This window comes from Nerophis lumbriciformis, linkage group LG11 (genome assembly GCF_033978685.3).
Source record: "Nerophis lumbriciformis linkage group LG11, RoL_Nlum_v2.1, whole genome shotgun sequence".
Classification (NCBI taxonomy): domain Eukaryota; kingdom Metazoa; phylum Chordata; class Actinopteri; order Syngnathiformes; family Syngnathidae; genus Nerophis; species Nerophis lumbriciformis.
Window position 1 is genome coordinate 52495828 of NC_084558.2, and position 23355 is coordinate 52519182.

The 23355-nt window shown below is 37.9% G+C and overlaps 1 protein-coding gene across 1 annotated transcript in view; it reads left to right on the forward strand.

The window, feature by feature from the left end:
* LOC133610217 (aryl hydrocarbon receptor-like) overlaps positions 1 to 23355 on the forward strand; it is a 55534-nt gene that overhangs the window by 228 nt on the left and 31951 nt on the right. The window contains exons 1-2 of the mRNA XM_061966338.1: positions 1 to 315; positions 12665 to 12843. The exon at positions 1 to 315 is cut by the window's left edge and continues 228 nt beyond it. Coding sequence (XP_061822322.1) covers positions 257 to 315; positions 12665 to 12843 — 238 coding nt within the window. The 5' untranslated portion in view covers positions 1 to 256. The remainder of the gene's footprint in view (positions 316 to 12664; positions 12844 to 23355) is intronic.

Here is a 23355-nt window from a genome sequence, read left to right on the forward strand (position 1 = left end):
TCCACTGGAAAAGTTAGCGAGATTGTTTTTTTTTTTCAAAATGTTCTTTTTCCTGCAAAGCACCGCGCGTCATTTTCTATATTTGGATGATGTGCCTCTTTTTTGGTGGGAGGAAGAAGCACGTCGATGAATAACCACCAGAGCACCGGCTGCGTCGGCACATCCGGACGTCGACGTTAAACATTCGAGGACTTTATTATTGTTATTATTGCCCTCCTTCCACCGCTGAAGTGAAGACAAAGTTGGGAGCGCCGCCATGCTGGGAAACGTCGGCGTGTACGCGGTGAAGAGGAGGAAGAAGCCCGTTCAGAAGAAGTAGGTACTTTCTTTAATGGGGGGGGGGGGGGGGTAGTTTGGCGCAAACACGACAAACCCTGCGCTATTTGGATGGAAGGTGTCTATAAACACTCCGGCTCTGCCACCCGAGGTCGTGCGCAACTATTAAAACACTTCCACGACGAACATGACTCACTTTGGCGGCGTTATTTAGCCACTTCCGGACTACAGGTCGGGCAGGTCGGTGCCTGTTGATGAGGTCGTGACGTCATGGGTTTAGATAAGGCCAGGGGGGGCGGGGGGTCGCGGCCTCTCTAGCGCCGCCCTAGTGGAAATGTGTGGAAATGGAGACAAACATTTTTTGTTTTGTTTTAATATGTTTTCTGTAGTTAGTAGAGATGCGCGGATAGGCAATTTATTTCATCCGCAACCGCGGCAGAAAGTTGTCAACCATCCGCCATCCACCCGATGTAACGTTTGATCAGAACTGCACCCGCCCGCCATCCGCCCGTTGTTATATATCTAATATTAATTAAAAAAAATAAAAAAAGGGTGAAAACTACGCGAATTGCACCTTGTGCAGACAAGATTTTTCGATCGGACACGGAGGAATTAGTGATGTAAAAGACCACGTTGGGACAAAAAAACACAAGTCTAATGCCGTTGCTAGCGATACAAGTGGAAAACTTTCAACGTTTTTCGTCGCCCAAACAGATTCTTTGGATGTGATAAATGCCGAAGTTTTATTTACGGAGGCAATAATTGAGCATGGACTTCCAATCGCACTGGCTGATCACATGGGACAGTTAATAATGTAATGCAACCTTTAAAAATCATTACGCGGTGATCGCGATCCCAAAAATAAACTTTTCTTGCATGATAATGTCCAGAAAAATTCGCTTTATATTACTATAGAGTCCTTTTAACGAATGAGTTTGATGGTTTATCACAAACCTTAAATGAAAGAAGTCCTTAATTGTTCTCCTGCAGCATGGCCTTGCTTTGTGTTTGGTGCGCCATCCTGTCGGCTGTATTTCACAGCACGACATACTGTTAAAAGTGTTTATACTATTTATACTTTCAATTAACAAATTGAAGTCTTGTGAAAGGTTGACAGGATAACTGGCATTAACTGTCAAAATAATTTCAAACTATTGAAGTTAGCTTACAGAATAAACATGTCAATCAACCCATATGATTTTTGCTGTAATATTTTTGTTTTGAAAAGTCACTGTGACTGATAGAAAAGTGATGGTTTTAGCAACATTTTAACCTGTCTGAATGCTAATAATCATTTTGCGAGCAAGCAGGTAAGCTGCGCGGGCGGAGCGCGCGGAGTGACCCATGTTACGAGCCCCCGGCCACGGGGGTGGCGGGCAGGTAAGCTGCTTACCTGCTGCGCGTGACGCCGGCCGCGGCGAAAGCGGACGAGGCGGGGTGTCGGTGCGGTGGGCGCGGTAGTGACCCTGGACGTGCGTCGGGCCCTTCTCGCGGATCGCCTCAGCTACGGCTCCCGGTGGGGCCCTCTCGGGGGAAGGAGCCTCGGTCCCGGACCCCGGCGAGGCGTCCCTCCGCTCCGTAAAAGTGTCCATCTCTTTTTCTTTTTTTTCTTCTGTTGTGGCATATGCTGCAGGTGCCTGCTCGTTTTTCGTATGTGGGTAACAACATTTAACTATGTATATATATTTCCCAATTGGTTTAACTGCCACCCGCAAAAAAAAAAAAAAAAAAAAAAATCTAATTAATCCGCCCGACCCCACCCGCGAGCGGATAAAATCTTATTTTTTTAAATTTCATCCGCCCGATCCGCGGACTCCGCGGTTGTGTCCGCAAACCGCGCATCTCTAGTAGGAGGACAAACCTTCCTAATGGTTAGAAACTCCACTGTTCACATCGAACATGCTTCGCTGGTGAGAGGATTGGGCGAGCGCCGTTTTGTCCTACTAATTTCAGCGGTCCTTGAACTCACCGTAGTTTGTTTACATGTAGAATCAGAATCAGAATCAGCTTTATTGTCATTACGCAAGGTAACGAGATTGAGGCCATTCCATACAGTGCGATGTGTGCATGCTAGAAAAACAATGTGCAAATATATACAAATTTTAAAAATGTAGAAGTGCAATGAATATGGTGTGAAATGAATATATACATGAAAAAAACAAAACAAAAACAGGGTGGTTGGTGGAATGGGTTATTGCACCGAAGAGAAGGTCATTTTAAACCCTGTATTTAGAATATATATTTTTTAACAATTTTATTTTTTTATTCTATTAAATTGTCAGCATATTTTTTTTACATACAGTATTTTAAAACCCTGTATTTTGAAATGTTTAACATTTATTTATTCAATTAAATTGTCGGCATACTTTTCTTACACTGAATTTTAACCACGCACATTTTGCTCTCGCAATTTTTTATTAATTTAAAATATTTGATGTAGTCTTGTTCACGAGTGAGGGAAGAGTGGATGGTGAGATCGACAGGCGGATCGGTGCGGCGTCTTCAGTAATGCGGACGCTGTATCGATCCGTTGTGGTGAAGAAGGAGCTGAGCCGGAAGGCAAAGCTCTCAATTTACCGGTCGATCTACGTTCCCATCCTCACCTATGGTCATGAGCTTTGGGTCATGACCGAAAGGACAAGATCACGGGTACAAGCGGCCCAAATGAGTTTCCTCCGCCGAGTGGCGGGGCTCTCCCTTAGAGATAGGGTGAGAAGCTTTGTCATTCGGGGGGAGCTCAAAGTAAAGCCGCTGCTCCTCCACATCAGAATCAGAATCAGAATCAGAATCAGCTTTATTGTCATTACGCAAGGTAACGAGATTGAGGCCATTCCATACAGTGCGATGTGTGCATGCTAGAAAAACAATGTGCAAATATATAACAATTTAAAAAATGTAGAAGTGCAATGAATATGGTGTGAAATGAATATATACATGAAAAAAACAAAACAAAAACAGGGTGGTTGGTGGAATGGGTTATTGCACCGAAGAGAAGGCAGTTATGAGGGACAATGGGGCAGTCCGTTCAGGATGGTTATGGCCCTGGGGAAGAAGCTGTTCTTTAGCCTGTTTGTTTTGGTTTTAATGCACCTGTAGCCCATCCATCCATCCATCCATTTTCTACCGCTTATTCCCTTTTGGGGTCGCGGGGGGCGCTGGAGCCTATCTCAGCTACAATCGGGCGGAAGGCGGGGTACACCCTGGACAAGTCGCCACCTCATCGCAGGGCCAACACAGATAGACAGACAACATTCACACTCACATCCACACACTAGGGCCAATTTAGTGTTGCCAATCAACCTATCCCCAGGTGCATGTCTTTGGAAGTGGGAGGAAGCCGGAGTACCCGGAGGGAACCCACGCAGTCACGGGGAGAACATGCAAACTCCACACAGAAAGATCCCGAGCCCGGGATTGAACCCAAGACTACTCAGGACCTTCGTATTGTGAGGCAGATGCACTAACCCCTCTGCCACCGTGCTGCCTGTAGCGCTTCCCAGAGGGCAGCAGGTGGAACAGGTCAGAGCCAGGGTGGGTGCTGTCCTTGATGATGGCACTGGCTCTGTTGAGGCAACGGGAGGTGTAGATGTCCGTCAGAGAGGGGAGAGGGCGGCCGATGATCTTCTGAGCCGTCTTGACCACTCTTTGCAGCCTCTCCCTGTCTGCTGCAGTGCAGCTGCCGTACCATACCGTAATACAGTAGGTCGGCAGGCTCTCGATGGACGAGCGGTAGAAGGTCAGCAGCAGGTCAGGCTTCAGGTTGTACTTCCCGAGGACTCTAAGGAAGTGTAGCCGCTGCTGAGCTATTTGGATGGAAGGTGTCTATAAACACTCCGGCTCTGCCACCCGAGGTCGTGCGCAACTATTAAAACACTTCCACGACGAACATGACTCACTTTGGCGGCGTTATTTAGCCACTTCCGGACTACAGGTCGGGCAGGTCGGTGCCTGTTGATGAGGTTGTGACGTCATGGGTTTAGATAAGGCCAGGGGGGGGGGGGGGTCGCGGCCTCTCTAGCGCCGCCCTAGTGGAAATGTGTGGAAATGGAGAAAAACATTTTTTGTTTTGTTTTAATATGTTTTCTGTAGGAGGACAAACCTTCCTAATGGTTAGAAACTCCACTGTTCACATCAAACATGCTTCGCTGGTGAGAGGATTGGGCGAGCGCCGTTTTGTCCTACTAATTTCAGCGGTCCTTGAACTCACCGTAGTTTGTTTACATGTACAACTTTCGCCGACGCTGCCATAGAAAGACGTGTTTTATGCCACGCCTCCTTTGTCTTGTTTTGTCCACCAAACGTTTATGCTGTGCCCGAATGCACAAAGGTGAGCTTTGTTGATGTTATTGATTTATCAGGCATATTTGGTCAATCCACGACTGCAAGCTAATTGACGCTAACATGGTTAGAAACTCCCAGAGGTGGGACCAAGTCATTGTTTTGCAAGTCACAAGTAAGTCTCAAGTCTTTGCCCTCAAGTCCGAGTCAAGTCCCGAGTCAAGACAGGCAAGCCCCGAGTCAAGTCCAAAGTCAAGACTGGAAAGTCTCAAGTCAAGTCCTAAGTCCTGCATTTTGAGTTTCGAGTCCTTTCAAGTCCTTTTAACCACAGACTAATATATTAACACAGATTGTGTATGCTTTTCAAACGCTGTATTTATTTATTAAAACAAGTGCATTTTAAATTGCAGGAAAGAAAATTGTGCTGACATTGCACTTTATAATAGCACTATTAACCAGTCATTTTAAACATTAACTCATTCCTTTACAGAACAAACACATTGAAAAATAAAGTGCAAATGTACTTATTTGTACAAAAGTGTTAACATTGAAAAAACATGACATATACGTGAACATAACAAAAAAGTTGTACTTTTTATATGTCAGGGCCCTATGCTGCATTGCATTTGCAAAAGACCAAATTAGCCAAGAGTCTGTCAGTCATTTGTGCACGATGGGGGCGTAGTATGATGCCACCATGGCTGAAAACTCGCTCCACTGGAGCACTGGAGGCAGGCACTGCCAAGACTCTCATGGCCACTCGGAACAGTGAAGGAAGAGTCTTCATGTTCAATGCCCAGAACAAAAGGGGGGAGAGAGTTGTTTTGGGTTGGTGCACTACTTGTAAGTGTATCTTGTGTTTTTTATGTTGATTTAATTAAAAAAAGAAAAAGAAAAAAAAAAATTCTTGTGCGGCCCGATACCAATCGATCCACGGCCCGGTGGTTGGGGACCACTGAGGTAAACAACCAACAGTATGTCAGAAAGCTAGCTAAAACGGTACACATATTCATAATATAGTATACATTTTAACTGACTTTTATTTGACTATTTTTGTCTTTTTTTAGGTGGCTAAAATACGCGGTGCTGCTGACCGCCGTCTAACGTTACGTGTGATATATTGACTAACGTAACCCTGCTTAAAAAAAAATCACTGAACAAAAAGTATGAATAAGGTAGTGAACTGCAACAGATTCCCGTGTTTGCAATAACGTTATAACGTTAGCAGTGAGTTTACAGCCTCACTGATTTAACTACACAGCAAATAAAAGTCACGTTACTTAGCCAATAAACGTTATCTTACATTCAAAACTTACCGTTCTTTGTGCAACTTCAAATGCCGGACGAAGTTGGAAGTTGTTGCCTCCGTTTTGTGTTGACCACCTCGTAATTTTTATACCAAAACAAAATGATTTTAGGTATCATTTTTTGTTCACTGGCGTGTGGTTTGGACATGTCTTCTTCGTTGGTTGTCCTACAATTTGATTGGAAGAATGCTGTGTGATGAAAACAAAGTAGATCTAATTTGATTGGCTGTTGTACTGAGAGCACACCAGCTGACACACGCAACGCTGATAGACAAGTACACAATGAAAAATACGGAGCGCTCCCGAATAACTTTTTCATCTTTGGGTTTTGGGGAAAGTAGCAAGTCATGTCAAGTCATGTCAATTCAAAAGGCTCAAGTCCAAGTGAAGTCACAAGTCATTGATGTTAAAGTCGAAGTCGAGTTGCAAGTCTTTTTACATTTTGTCAAGTCCAGTCTAAAGTCATCAAATTCATGACTCGAGTCTGACTCGAGTCCAAGTCATGTGACTCGAGTCCACACCTCTGGAAACTCCACTGTTTATATCAAACATGCTTCGCTGGTGAGAGGATTTGGCGAGCGCTGTTTTGTCCGACTAATTTCAGCGGTCCTTGAACTCACCGTAGTTTGTTTACTTGTACATCTTTCGCCGACGCTGCCACAGAAAAATGTGTTTTATGTAGAGATGTCCGATAATGGCTTTTTTGCCGATATCCCGATATTGTCCAACTCTTAATTACTGATACCGATATCAACCGATACCGATATATACAGTCGTGGAATTAACACATTATTATGCCTAATTTTGTTGTGATGCCCCGCTGGATGCATTAAACAATGTAACAACGTTTTCCAAAATAAATCAACTCATGGATAAAAATTAGGGATGTCCGATAATGGCTTTTTGGCTTTTTCCGATATTGTCCAACTCTTTAATTACCGATACCGATATCAACCGATACTGATACATACAGTCGTGGAATTAACACATTATTATGCCTAATTTTGACAACCATGTATGGTGAAGATAAGGTCCTTTTTAAAAATATTAATACAATTAAATAAGATAAATAAATTAAAAATATTTTCTTGAATAAAAAAGAAAGTAAAACAATATAAAAACAGTTACATAGAAACTAGTAATGAATGAAAATGAGTCAAATGAAGTGTTAAATGTTAGTACTATTAGTGGACCAATCATGTGTGCTTACGGACTGTATCCCTTGCAGACTGTATTGATATATATTGATATATAATGTAGGAACCTACCAGAATATTAATAACAGAAAGAAACAACCCTTTTGTGTGAATGAGTGTAAATGGGGGAGGGAGTTTTATTTGGGTTGGTGCACTAATTGTAAGTGTATCTTGTGTTTTTCATGTTGATTTAATAAAAAATAAAAAAAACGATACCAATAATAAAAAAAAAACACGATACCGATAATTTCCGATATTACATTTTAAAGCATTTATCGTCCGTTAATATCGGCAGGCCGATATTATCGGACATCTCTAATAAAAATTCCAACATGGCACTGCCATATTTATTATTGAAGTCACAAAGTGCTTCTTTTTTTTTTAAACAAGCCTCAAAACAGCAGCTTGGAATTTTGGACATGCTCTCCCTGAGAGAGCATGAGGAGGTTGAGGTGGGCGGGGTTGAGTATGAGGGGTAGGGGGTAGCGGCGGGGGGGTGTATATTGTAGCGTCCTGGGAAGAGTTAGTGCTGCAAGGGCTTCTGGGTATTTGTTCTGTTGTGTTACGGTGCGGATGTTCTCCCGAAATGTGTTTGTCATTCTCGTTTGGTGTGGGTTCACAGTGTGGCGCATATTTGTAACAGTGTTAAAGTTGTTTCTACGGCCACCCTCAGTGTGACCTGTATGGCTGTTGACCAAGTATGCCTTGCATTCACTTGTGTGTGTGAAAAGCCGTAGATATTATGTGACTGGGCCGGCACGCAAAGGCAGTGCCTTTAAGGTTTATTGGCGCTCTGTACTTCTCCCTACGTCCGTGTAAAAAGTCATACATTTTACTTTTTGAAACCGATACCGATAATTTTCGATATGACATTTTAAAGCATTTATCGGCCGATAATATCGGCAGTCCGATATTATCGGACATGCCAGTGTTTTTCAACCTTTTTTGAGCCAAGGCACATTTTTTGCGTTGACAAAATGCGGAGACACACCACCAGCAGAAATCATTAAAAAACAAAACTCAGTTGACAGTAAAAAGTCGACTTTAAAGCATAACCAAGCATGCATCACTATAGCTCTTGTCTCAAAATAGGTGAACTGTCACCACCTGTCACATCACACCCTGACTTATTTTCACTTGTTTGCTGTTTTCCTGTGTGTAGTGTTTTACTTCTTGTCTTGTGCTCCTATTTTGGTGGCTTTTTCTCTTTTTTTGGTAATTTCCTGTAGCAGGTTCATGTCTTCCTTTGAGCGATATTTCCCGCATCTACTTAGTTTTTTATCCTTCTTCGTGGGGACATTGTCGATTGTCATGTCATGTTCGGATGTACATTGTGGACGCCATCTTTGTTACACAGTAAGTCTTTGCCCTCGTCCAGCATTCTGTTTTTGTTTACTTTGTAGCCAGTTCAGTTTTAGTTTGCTTCTGCATAGCCTTCCCTAAGCTTCAATGCCTTTTCTTAGGGGCACTCACCTTTTGTTTATTTTTGGTTTAAGCATTAGACACCTTTTTACCTGCACGCTGCCTCCCGCTGTTTCCGTCATCTACAAAGCAATTAGCTACCGGCTGCCACCTACTGATATGGAAGAGTATTACACGGTTACTCTGCCGAGCTCTAGACAGCACCGACACTCAACAACAACACATCATTTGCAGACTATAATTACTGCTTTGCAAAAAATATTTTTAACCCAAATAGGTGAAATTAGATAATCTCCCACGACACACCAACACTGTTTTATGCCACTCCTTCTTTGTCTCATTTTGTCCACCAAACGTTTTATACTGTGCCCGAATGCACAAAGGTGAGCTTTGTTGGTGTTATTGATTTGTTGGAGTGCTTATCGGGCATATTTGGTCAATCCATGACTGCAAGCTAATTGATGCTAACATGCTATTTAGGCCAGCTGCATGTACTTATTGTACATTATGCCTCGTTTGTAGTTATATTTGAGCTCATCTAGTATCCTTTACTTATGTCCTCTGTGTGGTTAATTTATATTTGCATGGCTCATGACGCATTATCTGCATGTAATATTGGCTGCATTTCTCATAGTTGTTAGTGTGCCATGTTGTTCCAGACCACAGCAAATATTAGCATTTTGTTACAGACCACAGCAAGCGTTACCCAACTTGCAAAGATTGAAATTTTTGCGTCAGCCTTTCATAGTAGGCTAATATAGACACTTACATCATGTGTTGTCTTCATTATAACACTTATATAAGACTTTTAAAATCATTTTGATAGTAGGCTAATATAACTAATATAGACACTTGCATCATGTGTTGTCTTCATTATAACACTTATATAAGACTTTTAAAGTCATTTTGATAGTAGGCTAATATAGACACTTGCATCATGTGTTGTCTTCATTATAACACTTATATAAGACTTTTAAAGTCATTTTGATAGTAGGCTAATATAGCTAATATAGTCACTTACATCATGTGTTGCCTTCATTATAACACTTATATAACACTTTTAAAGTCATTTTGATAGTAGGCTAATATAACTAATATAGACACTTACATCATGTGTTGCCTTCATTATAACACTTATATAAGACTTTTAAAGTCATTTTGATAGTAGGCTAATATAGACACTTACATCATGTGTTGCCTTCATTATAACACTTATATAACACTTTTAAAGTAATTTTGATAGTAGGCTAATATAACTAATATAGACACTTACATCATGTGTTGCCTTCATTATAACACTTATATACGACTTTTAAAGTCATTTTGATAGTAGGCTAATATAACTAATATAGACACTTACGCCATGCGTTGTCTTCATTATAACACTTATATAAGACTTTTAAAGTCATTTTGATAGTAGGCTAATATAGCTAATATAGACACTTACATCATGTGTTGTCTTCATTATAACACTTATATAAGACTTTTAAAGTCATTTTGATAGTAGGCTAATATAGACACATCATGTGTTGCCTTCATTATAACACTTATATAAGACTTTTAAAGTCATTTTGATAGTAGGCTAATATAGACACATCATGTGTTGCCTTCATTATAACACTTATATACGACTTTTAAAGTCATTTTGATAGTAGGCTAATATAACTAATATAGACACTTACGCCATGCGTTGTCTTCATTATAACACTTATATAAGACTTTTAAAGTCATTTTGATAGTAGGCTAATATAGCTAATATAGACACTTACATCATGTGTTGTCTTCATTATAACACTTATATAAGACTTTTAAAGTCATTTTGATAGTAGGCTAATATAGACACATCATGTGTTGCCTTCATTATAACACTTATATAAGACTTTTAAAGTCATTTTGATAGTAGGCTAATATAAACTAATATAGACCCTTACATCATGCGTTGTCTTCATTATAACACTTATATAAGACTTTTAAAGGCATTTTGATAGTAGGCTAATATAACTAATATAGACACTTACATCATGCGTTGCCTTCATTATAACACTTATATAGGACTTTTAAAGTCATTTTGATAGTAGGCTAATATAACTAATATAGACACTCACATCATGTGTTGTCTTCATTATAACACTTATATAAGACTTTTAAAGTCATTTTGATAGTAGGCTAATATAGCTAATATAGACACTTACATCTTGTGTTGTCTTCATTATAACACTTATATAAGACTTTTAAAGTCATTTTGATAGTAGGCTAATATAACTACTATAGACACTTACATCATGTGTTGCCTTCATTATAACACTTATATAAGACTTTTAGAGTCATTTTGATAGTAGGCTAATATAGACACTTACATCATGTGTTGTCTTCATTATAACACTTATATAAGACTTTTAAAGTCATTTTGATAGTAGGCTAATATAGCTAATATATTATAATTCATAACCAGCCCACCCCCCCAAACAATTGTTTGTGTTGTGTCCAATTGTTATTGTTCTTATGCTGTCAATGTTTTTTAGTTTGTATGTTATTAATGCGTAATTAATAAGGGTGTAACGGTACGTGTATTTGTATTGAACCGTTTCGGTACGGGGGTTCCGGTTTGGTACGGAGGTGTACCGAATGAGTTTCCACACGGACATATTAAGTAGCGTAACACACGTTGTGTAAACAATGCCCACCGAGGCACAACACACGGCATGCTAGCAGCTAACGGGCTAGGATAGACTGACCATACGTCCTCTTTTCACCGGACATGTCCTCTTTTGCGGAGCTGTCACGGCGGAGTTTCTTAAATGCCTCAAATGTCCGGCATTTTGAGTTAGGGTTGCGTGTATTTTCAATGTACGTTCAGGGTTAAGAAGGGGTTAAAAACAGAACAAACAGCAGCATTGGCGAGGGAGGGGCAGAGACAGAGAGAGAGAGAGAGAGAGTTATGATAACCGCGCATGTGTCGCCAGGCTCTGCTTTTTATCCATAGATTTATCATATTTAATGTTTTATTATCTATAGAAGGGGTGTCAAAAGTGTGCCCCGCAGGCCATTTGCGGCCCACAGCTAGTTTTAAAGGCCCACGGAACATTCTAAAAATACTATTCAAATAAACAAAAACATAACAAAAGTGAAATAAAAAAGCTTAAAGGTTAAATGTAATTTAGAAAAAGTTGCAATGTTGACTAATAAAACAAAGCTGTTTTTTTTTCTTTTAAACTGTCATTGCTCAAAACATAATATTGAATCAAAATCAATGTTATTATGAATTATTGACCTATCCAAGGCTCCCATTACTTCACATCAAATATTACACTAAGAAAAATATTTTTGGTGGAACATTTTGCCAATTTGGTAAATAAATAACCCAAAAATTTATATTTTGTTGTTTTCTTACTGTTCCGAAAATGAACCGAACCGTGACCTCTAAACCGAGGTACGTACCGAACCGACATTTTTGTGTACCGTTACACCCTTAGTAATTAAGGTGTTATTATTCATAACCAGCCCCCCCACCCCCAAACATGTCAACATTTCGCCAGAAACAGTCACAATCGTTTGTGCCGCAAAACGTTTTTTGTCTATTATAGTTTTTGTGTGTTTTACTTTGTAGTTATGTTATTAATGTGTAATTAACATATTATTCATAACCAGGACCCCCCCCCCCAAACAAACAAAATCTCCCAAAACTTGTCCCAATTATTTGTGTTGTGTCCAATTGTTATTGTTCTTATGCTGTCAATGTGTTTTAGTTCTTATGTTATTAATGTGTAATTAACGTGTTATCAATCAATCAATGTTTATTTATATAGCCCTAAAGCACAAGCCACAACGACATCCGCGGTACAGAGCCCTCATAAGGGCAAGGAAAAACTCAAAAAACTGTTATTACTCATAACAGCCCCCAAACGTGTCAAAATCGTTTGTGCTTCAACTTTTGTCGTCCAATTATAATATATAATATTATAAATAAGTTGTTGTTAAGGCGGGGGAGGGGCTGGCTAATGTCACAAGTTCGAAAATATATTTTAGAATAAATTAAAATGTTTAAACTAATGTAATATTGAATATTTGCAAGTAGGCCAGCAGTGATACATGTATGCGTGATATCAGGGGGTTGCTACGATGTGCACACACACCTGTCGTGTTCATTGTCTCACGCGTGTGTGTGTGTGTGTGCTCGTCACCCAGCGCCTCGCACCCGCCCGTCAAAACCAACCCGTCCAAGCGCCACCGGGACCGCCTCAACGTGGAGCTGGAGCGCCTGACCAGCCTGCTGCCCTTTTCTGAGGAGGTGCGCGGCCGCCTGGACAAGCTGTCGGTGCTGCGGCTCAGCGTGGGCTACCTCAAAGTCAAGAGCTACTTCCACGGTCAGTGAACGCCTCACAGCACACACACACACACATTCAGGATTTCAACTAGATCAGGCAAGTCCTGGTGTGAATGCTGAAGTAGAAGTGAAATGCTGACAGAATGTAGCATGAATGTAAGATTAGTTTCAATGTAGAATAGTTTCAATTTCCAGGAAAAACGGAATTTGGTTTGGATAGATTGAATGTCCAGGATGAGTGGAATGTGTTGATGTTGGAATGGTTTGAATAGGTTGAAAAATGTGGGAATTGTGCAACTTGGAAAAATGTCCCATTCATTTCAATGGGAACTTCCTGGAATTTTTTTTAATTTTGGGAAACGTTATTTTGAAAAGGATTAAGAGCATGAATGTTCAGAATGAGATTGGTCGGTGTTAGAATTGTTTAAATCGGTCAAGAAATGTTAAAGTAGTAACAGTTTTTTAATTGAAAAATGGAATTTCGGGAAAACCGGGAATTTTTCAAGGTCTTAAACCAACTTGGTTTTTTGTCCTGACTAAGAGGAATGTTTTGACAGTGGAACGGTTGAAATGGGTTGAAAAATGTTAAAGGGGTCGTCGCTCTAAAAAGGTTGGAAATAAGGTTAGATAAAAAAAACAGGAATTCCTGGAAATTTTTCGAATGTGGAAAAATGGTTGTTTGAATTTCCAGGATGAGTTGAATGTGTTGAATGTGGAATGGTTTGAATCGGTTGAAAAATGTGGGAATTGTGAACGTTTGAAAAATGGATACTTCATTTTGAATGGGGAAAATGGTTCTAAAAACTGGGAATTCCAGGAAATCCGGGAATTTAAAAAAATAATTGTTGAAAGGGAGCACACAATTCCTGAACAGGCTGAATATTTTGAAGTTGGAATGGTTTGAATAGGTTGAAAAATGTGGGAATTGTGCAACTTGGAAAAATGTCCCATTCATTTCAATGGGAACTTCCTGGAAATTTGGGAATTTTTGGTAAAGTGGGGGTTTTATTGAAAATGATTAGGAGCATGAATGAGCTGAATTGGTTGATGTTGGAATTGTTTAAATCGGTCAAGAAATGTTAAAGTAGTAACAGTTTTTTAATTGAAAAATGGAATTTCGGGAAAACCGGGAATTTTTCAAGTTCTTAAACCAACTTGTTTTTTGTCCTGACTAAGAGGAATGTTTTGACAGTGGAACGGTTGAAATGGGTTGAAAAATGTGGAAGGGGTCGTCGCTCTAAAAAGGTTGGAAATAAGGTTAGATTAAAAAAAACAGGAATTCCTGGAAATTTGTCGAATGTGGAAAAATGGTTGTTTGAATTTCCAGGATGAGTTGAATGTGTTGAATGTGGAATGGTTTGAATCGGTTGAAAAATGTGGGTATTGTGAACGTTTGAAAAATGGATACTTCATTTTGAATGGGGAAAATGGTTCTAAAAACTGGGAATTCCAGGAAATCCGGGAATTTAAAAAAATAATTGTTGAAAGGGAGCACACAATTTCTGAACAGGCTGAATATTTTGAAGTTGGAATGGTTTGAATAGGTTGGAAAAATGTGGGAATTGTGCAACTTGGAAAAATGTCCCATTCATTTCAATGGGAACTTCCTGGAATTTTTTTAATTTTGGGAAACTTTATTTTGAAAAGGATTAAGAGCATGAATGTTCAGAATGAGATTGGTCGGTGTTAGAATTGTTTAAATCGGTCAAGAAATGTTAAAGTAGTAACAGTTTTTTAATTGAAAAATGGAATTTCGGGAAAACCGGGAATTTTTCAAGGTCTTAAACCAACTTGGTTTTTTGTCCTGACTAAGAGGAATGTTTTGACAGTGGAACGGTTGAAATGGGTTGAAAAATGTTAAAGGGGTCGTCGCTCTAAAAAGGTTGGAAATAAGGTTAGATAAAAAAAAAAACAGGAATTCCTGGAAATTTGTCGAATGTGGAAAAATGGTTGTTTGAATTTCCAGGATGAGTTGAATGTGTTGAAGGTGGAATAGTTTAAATCGGTTGAAAAATGTGGGAATTGTTAACGTTTGAAAAATGGATACTTCATTTTGAATGGGGAAAATGGTTCTAAAAACTGGGAATTCCAGGAAATCCGGGAATTTAAAAAAATAATTGTTGAAAGGGAGCACACAATTCCTGAACAGGCTGAATATTTTGAAGTTGGAATGGTTTGAATAGGTTGAAAAATGTGGGAATTGTGCAACTTTAAAAAATGTCCCATTCATTTCAATGGGAACCTCCTGGAATTTTTTTAAATTTTGGGAAATGTTATTTTGAAAAGGATTAAGAGCATGAATGTTCAGAATGAGATTGGTCGGTGTTAGAATTGTTTAAATCGGTCAAGGAATGTTAAAGTAGTAACAGTTTTTTAATTGAAAAATGGAATTTCGGGAAAACCGGGAATTTTTCAAGTTCTTAAACCAACTTGTTTTTTTGTCCTGACTAAGAGGAATGTTTTGACAGTGGAACGGTTGAAATGGGTTGAAAAATGTGGAAGGGGTCGTCGCTCTAAAAAGGTTGGAAATAAGGTTAGATAAAAAAAAAACAGGAATTCCTGGAAATTTGTCGAATGTGGAAAAGTGGTTGTTTGAATTTCCAGGATGAGTTGAATGTGTTGAAGGTGGAATAGTTTAAATCGGTTGAAAAATGTGGGAATTGTGAACGTTTGAAAAATGGATACTTCATTTTGAATGGGGAAAATGGTTCTAAAAACTGGGAAATCCGGGAATTAAAAAATAATAATTGTTGAAAGGGAGCACACAATTCCTGAACAGGCTGAATATTTTGAAGTTGGAATGGTTTGAATAGGTTGAAAAATGTGGGAATTGTGCAACTTGGAAAAATGTCCCATTCATTTCAATGGGAACTTCCTGGAAATTTGGGAATTTTTGGTAGAGTGGGGATTTTATTGAAAATGATTAGGAGCATGAATGAGCTGAATTGGTTGATGTTGGAATTGTTTAAATCGGTCAAGAAATGTTAAAGTAGTAACAGTTTTTTAATTGAAAAATGGAATTTCGGGAAAACCGGGAATTTTTCAAGGTCTTAAACCAACTTGGTTTTTTGTCCTGACTAAGAGGAATGTTTTGACAGTGGAACGGTTGAAATGGGTTGAAAAATGTTAAAGGGGTCGTCGCTCTAAAAAGGTTGGAAATAAGGTTAGATAAAAAAAAACAGGAATTCCTGGAAATTTGTCGAATGTGGAAAAATGGTTGTTTGAATTTCCAGGATGAGTTGAATGTGTTGAAGGTGGAATAGTTAAAATCGGTTGAAAAATGTGGGAATTGTTAACGTTTGAAAAATGGATACTTCATTTTGAATGGGGAAAATGGTTCTAAAAACTGGGAATTCCAGGAAATCCGGGAATTAAAAAATAATAATTGTTGAAAGGGAGCACACAATTCCTGAACAGGCTGAATATTTTGAAGTTGGAATGGTTTGAATAGGTTGAAAAATGTGGGGATTGTGAACGTTTGAAAAATGGATACTTCATTTTGAATGGGGAAAATGGTTCTAAAAACTGGGAATTCCAGGAAATCCTGGAATTAAAAAAAAAATTGTGGAAAGGGAGCACACAATCCCTGAACAGGCTGAATATTTTGAAGTTGGAATGGTTTGAATAGGTTGAAAAATGTGGGAATTGTGCAACTTGGAAAAATGTCCCATTCATTTCAATGGGAACTTCCTGGAAATTTGGGAATTTTTGGTAGAGTGGGGATTTTATTGAAAATGATTAGGAGCATGAATGAGCTGAATTGGTTGATGTTGGAATTGTTTAAATCGGTCAAGAAATGTTAAAGTAGTAACAGTTTTTTAATTGAAAAATGGAATTTCGGGAAAACCGGGAATTTTTCAAGGTCTTAAACCAACTTGGTTTTTTGTCCTGACTAAGAGGAATGTTTTGACAGTGGAACGGTTGAAATGAGTTGAAAAATGTGGAAGGGGTCGTCGCTCTAAAAAGGTTGGAAATAAGGTTAGATTAAAAAAAACAGGAATTCCTGGAAATTTGTCGAATGTGGAAAAATGGTTGTTTGAATTTCCAGGATGAGTTGAATGTGTTGAAGGTGGAATGGTTGAAATCGGTTGAAAAATGTGGGAATTGTGAACGTTTGAAAAATGGATACTTCATTTTGAATGGGGAAAATGGTTCTAAAAACTGGGAAATCCGGGAATTAAAAAATAATAATTGTTGAAAGGGAGCACACAATTCCTGAACAGGCTGAATATTTTGAAGTTGGAATGGTTTGAATAGGTTGAAAAATGTGGGGATTGTGCAACTTGGAAAAATGTCCCATTCATTTCAATGGGAACTTCCTGGAAATTTGGGAATTTTTGGTAGAGTGGGGATTTTATTGAAAATGATTAGGAGCATGAATGAGCTGAATTGGTTGATGTTGGAATTGTTTAAATCGGTCAAGAAATGTTAAAGTAGTAACAGTTTTTTAATTGAAAAATGGAATTTCGGGAAAACCGGGAATTTTTCAAGTTCTTAAACCAACTTGTTTTTTTGTCCTGACTAAGAGGAATGTTTTGACAGTGGAACGGTTGAAATGGGTTGAAAAATGTGGAAGGGGTCGTCGCTCTAAAAAGGTTGGAAATAAGGTTAGATTAAAAAAAACAGGAATTCCTGGAAATTTGTCGAATGTGGAAAAATGGTTGTTTGAATTTCCAGGATGAGTTGAATGTGTTGAAGGTGGAATGGTTTAAATCGGTTGAAAAATGTGGGAGATGTGAACGTTTGAAAAATGGATGCTTCATTTTGAATGGGGAAAATGGTTCTAAAAACTGGGAATTCCAGGAAATCCTGGAATTTAAAAAAATAATTGTTGAAAGGGAGCACACAATCCCTGAACAGGCTTAATATTTTGAAGTTGGAATGGTTTGAATAGGTTGAAAAATGTGGGAATTGTGAACGTTTGAAAAATGGACACTTCATTTTGAATGGGGAAAATGGTTCTAAAAACTGGGAAATCCGGGAATTAAAAAATAATAATTGTTGAAAGGGAGCACACAATTCCTGAACAGGCTGAATATTTTGAAGTTGGAATGGTTTGAATAGGTTGAAAAATGTGGGAATTGTGCAACTTGGAAAAATGTCCCATTCATTTCAATGGGAACTTCCTGGAAATTTGGGAATTTTTGGTAGAGTGTGGATTTTATTGAAAATGATTAGGAGCATGAATGAGCTGAATTGGTTGATGTTGGAATTGTTTAAATCGGTCAAGAAATGTTGAAGTAGTAACAGTTTTTTAATTGAAAAATGGAATTTCGGGAAAACCGGGAATTTTTCAAGTTCTTAAACCAACTTGTTTTTTTGTCCTGACTAAGAGGAATGTTTTGACAGTGGAACGGTTGAAATGGGTTGAAAAATGTGGAAGGGGTCGTCGCTCTAAAAAGGTTGGAAATAAGGTTAGATTAAAAAAAACAGGAATTCCTGGAAATTTGTCGAATGTGGAAAAATGGTTGTTTGAATTTCCAGGATGAGTTGAATGTGTTGAAGGTGGAATGGTTTAAATCGGTTGAAAAATGTGGGAATTGTGAACGTTTGAAAAATGGATACTTCATTTTGAATGGGGAAAATGGTTCTAAAAACTGGGAATTCCAGGAAATCCTGGAATTTAAAAAAAATAATTGTTGAAGGGGAGCACACAATTCCTGAACAGGCTGAATATTTTGAAGTTGGAATGGTTTGAATAGGTTGAAAAATGTGGGAATTGTGCAACTTGGAAAAATGTCCCATTCATTTCAATGGGAACTTCCTGGAAATTTGGGAATTTTTGGTAGAGTGGGGATTTTATTGAAAATGATTAGGAGCATGAATGAGCTGAATTGGTTGATGTTGGAATTGTTTAAATCGGTCAAGAAATGTTAAAGTAGTAACAGTTTTTTAATTGAAAAATGGAATTTCGGGAAAACCGGGAATTTTTCAAGTTCTTAAACCAACTTGTTTTTTGTCCTGACTAAGAGGAATGTTTTGACAGTGGAACGGTTGAAATGGGTTGAAAAATGTGGAAGGGGTCGTCGCTCTAAAAAGGTTGGAAATAAGGTTAGATTAAAAAAAACAGGAATTCCTGGAAATTTGTCGAATGTGGAAAAATGGTTGTTTGAATTTCCAGGATGAGTTGAATGTGTTGAAGGTGGAATAGTTTAAATCGGTTGAAAAATGTGGGAATTGTTAACGTTTGAAAAATGGATACTTCATTTTGAATGGGGAAAATGGTTCTAAAAACTGGGAATTCCAGGAAATCCGGGAATTTAAAAAAATAATTGTTGAAAGGGAGCACACAATTCCTGAACAGGCTGAATATTTTGAAGTTGGAATGGTTTGAATAGGTTGAAAAATGTGGGAATTGTGCAACTTGAAAAAATGTCCCATTCATTTCAATGGGAACTTCCTGGAAATTTGGGAATTTTTGGTAAAGTGGGGATTTTATTGAAAATGATTAGGAGCATGAATGAGCTGAATTGGTTGATGTTGGAATTGTTTAAATCGGTCAAGAAATGTTGAAGTAGTAACAGTTTTTTAATTGAAAAATGGAATTTCGGGAAAACCGGGAATTTTTCAAGTTCTTAAACCAACTTGTTTTTTTGTCCTGACTAAGAGGAATGTTTTGACAGTGGAACGGTTGAAATGGGTTGAAAAATGTGGAAGGGGTCGTTGCTCTAAAAAGGTTGGAAATAAGGTTAGATAAAAAAAAAACAGGAATTCCTGGAAATTTGTCGAATGTGGAAAAATGGTTGTTTGAATTTCCAGGATGAGTTGAATGTGTTGAAGGTGGAATGGTTTGAATCAGTTGAAAAATGTGGGAATTGTGAACGTTTGAAAAATGGATATTTCATTTTGAATGGGGAAAATGGTTCTAAAAACTGGGAATTCCAGGAAATCCTGGAATTAAAAAAAAAATTCCTGAACAGGCTGAATATTTTGAAGTTGGAATGGTTTGAATAGGTTGAAAAATGTGGGAATTGTGAACGTTTGAAAAATGGATACTTCATTTTGAATGGGGAAAATGGTTCTAAAAACTGGGAAATCCTGGAATTTAAAAAAAATAATTGTTGAAAGGGAGCACACAATTCCCGAACAGGCTGAATATTTTGAAGTTGGAATGGTTTGAATAGGTTGAAAAATGTGGGAATTGTGCAACTTGGAAAAATGTCCCATTCATTTCAATGGGAACTTCCTGGAAATTTGGGAATTTTTGGTAAAGTGGGGATTTTATTGAAAATGATTAGGAGCATGAATGAGCTGTATTGGTTGATGTTGGAATTGTTTAAATCTGTCAAGAAATGTTGAAGTAGTAACAGTTTTTTAATTGAAAAATGGTATTGTGGAATTTCGGGAAAACCGGGAATTTTTCAAGTTCTTAAACCAGAGGAATGTTTTGACAGTGGAACGGTTGAAAAATGTGAAAGGAGTCATCGCACTAAAAAAAAAGGTTGGAAATAAGGTTAGAAAAAACAGGAATTCCTGGAAATTTGTTGAACGTGGAAAAATGGTTGTTTGAATTTCCAGGATGGAGTTGAAGGTGGAATGGTTTGAATCGGTTGAAAAATGTGGGAATTGTGAACGTTTGAAAAATGGATACTTCATTTTGAATGGGGAAAATGGTTCTAAAAACTGGGAAATCCAGGAATTTTTAAAAATAATTGTTGAAAGGGAGCACACAATTCCTGAACAGGCTGAATATTTTGAAGTTGGAGCGGTTTGAATCGGATAAAAAAATGTGGGTTGTGGAACTTTGAAAAATGTCCCATTCTTTTCAATGGGAATTTCCTGGAAATTTGGGAATTTTGGTAAAGTGTGGATTTTATTGAACATGATTAGGAGCATGAATGAGATGAATTGGTTGGTGTTGGAATTGTTTAAATCGGTCAAGAAATGTTGAAGTAGTAACAGTTTTTTAATTGAAAAATGGTGTTATGGAATTTCGGGAAAACCGGGAATTTTTCAAGTTCTTGACCCAGAGGAATGTTTTGATAGTGGAACGGTTGAAAAATGTGAAAGGAGTCATCGACTAAAATAAGGTTGGAAATAAGGTTAGAAAAAAACAGGAATTCCTGGAAATTTGTTGACCGTGGCAAAATGGTTGTTTGAATTTCCAGGATGAGTTGAATGTGTTGAAGGTGGAATGGTTTGAATCGGTTGAAAAATGTGGGAATTGTGGACGTTTGGGAAAATGGATTTTTCATTTTGAATGGGGAAAATGGTTCTAAAAACTGGGAAATCCGGGAATTTTTTAAAATAATTGTTGAAAGAGATCACACAATTCCTGAACAGGTTGAATATTTTGATGTTAGAATGGATTGAATTGGATGAAAAATGTAGGAGTTGTGGAACTTTGAAAAATGTCCCATTCTTTTCAATGGGAATTTCATAAAGGGATTTTTTTTGAAAATGTTAACAATTTGAATGTTCTGAATGAGTTGAAATGGTTGGTGTTGGAATTTTTCAAAACGGTCGAGAAATGTTGAAGTAGTAAGATTTTTAATTCAGAAATGGTATTACGGAATTCCTGGAATTTCGTGAAAATTGAATTTTTCCATTTCAAATTTTTTGGTTTTTTTTGTCCTGATTAAGAGGGATGTATTGACAGTGGAACGGTTGAAGTGGGATGAATAATGTGAAAAGAGTCATCACACTAAAAAGGGTTGGAAATAAGATTAGAAAAAACAGGAATTCCTGGAAATTTGTTGAACGTGGAAAAATGGTTGTTTGAATTTCCAGGATGAATTGAATGTGTTTAATTGAATTGGTTGGAAAATGTGGGAATTGTGGACGTTTGAAAAATGGATAATTCATTTTGAATCGGGAAAAGTGGTTCTAAAAACTGGGAATTCCAGGAAATCCGGGAATTTTTAAAAAAAATGTTGAAAGGGAGCACACAATTACTGAACAGGCTGAATATTTTGAAGTTAGAATGGTTTAAATTGGATAAAAAAATGTGGGAGTTGTGGAACTTTGAAAAATGTTCCATTCTTTTCAATGGGAATTTCATAAAGGGAATTTTTTTGAAAATGGTAAAAAATTTGAATGTTCTGGTTGGTGTTGGAATTTTTTAAATCGTCGAAGAAATGTTGAAGGAGTAACATTTTTCAATTCAGAAACGGTATTACGGAATTCCTGGAATTTTGGGTTTTTTTTGTCCTAATTGAGAGCAATGTTTTGATGGTTGAAGTGGGTTGAAAAATGTGGGAGGAGTAGTCGACAGAAAAAAGGGTGAAAATAGGGTTTAGAAAACTGGGAAGTCCTGGAATTTTATGAACTTGTAGAAATGGTAGTTTGAATGTCTCGGATGGTGGAATGTGTTGTAGGTGGAACGGTTGGAATAGGTTGAAAAATGTGAAAATGGTGGAAGTTTGAAAAATGGCCAATTCACTTTGAATGGGACAAATGCCCTGGAAAACCTGGAAATCTGGGAATTTTTGGAACTTGTCAAGGGAAAGCCCGCGATTCCCGAATAGGCTGAATAGTTTGAAGTTGGAACGCTTTGAATCGGATAAAAAATGTGGGAGTTGTGGAACTTTGAAAAATGTCACATTCTTTTCAATGGGAATTTTATGAAAATGGTAAAACATTTGGTTTGGTTGGTGTTGGAATTTTTCAAATGGTTGAAGAAATGTTGAAGTAGTAACATTTTCCAATTCATAAATGGTATTACGGAATTCCTGGAATTTGGGGAAAACCGCGAATGTTTCCAGGTCAAAAAACAACTTTGTTTTTTTGTCCTGATTAAGAGGAATGTTTTGACGGTTGAAGAGGGTTGAAAAATGTTGGAGGAGGAGTCGCCACAAAAAAAGGGTGAAAATAGAGTTTGGAAGACTGGGAATTATGAGAATTCCTGGAATGTTTTCAACTTGTAAAAATGATAGTTTGAATGTCCAGGATGAGTGGAATGTGTTGAAGGGGGAATGCTTTGAATTGGTTGAAAAATGTGGAAATGGTGGAAGTTTGAAAAATGGCCAATTCATTTTGAATGGGACAAATGCCCTGGAAAACCTGGAATTCTGGGTAATCTGGGAATTTTTGGAACTTGTCAAGGGAAAGCCCGCGATTCCCGAATAGGCTGAATAGTTTGAAGTTGGAACGCTTTGAATCGGATATAAAATGTGGGAGTTGTGGAACTTTGAAAAATGTCACATTCTTTTCAATGGGAATTTTATGAAAATGGTAAAACATTTGGTTTGGTTGGTGTTGGAATTTCTAAGTTATGAAATTCCTTAGAAATGTTTCAAATGGTCGAAGAAATGTGGAAATAGTAACATTTTCCAATTCATAAATGGTATTACGGAATTCCTGGAATTTGGGGAAAAACCGTGAATGTTTCCAGGTCAAAAAACAACTTTGTTTTTTTGTCCTGATTAAGAGGAATGTTTTGACGGTTGAAGAGGGTTGAAAAATGTTGGAGGAGGAGTCGCCAGAAAAAAGGGTGAAAATAGAGTTTGGAAGACTGGGAATTATGAGAATTGCTGGAATGTTTTCAACTTGTAAAAATGATAGTTTGAATGTCCAGGATGAGTGGAATGTGTTGAAGGGGGAATGCTTTGAA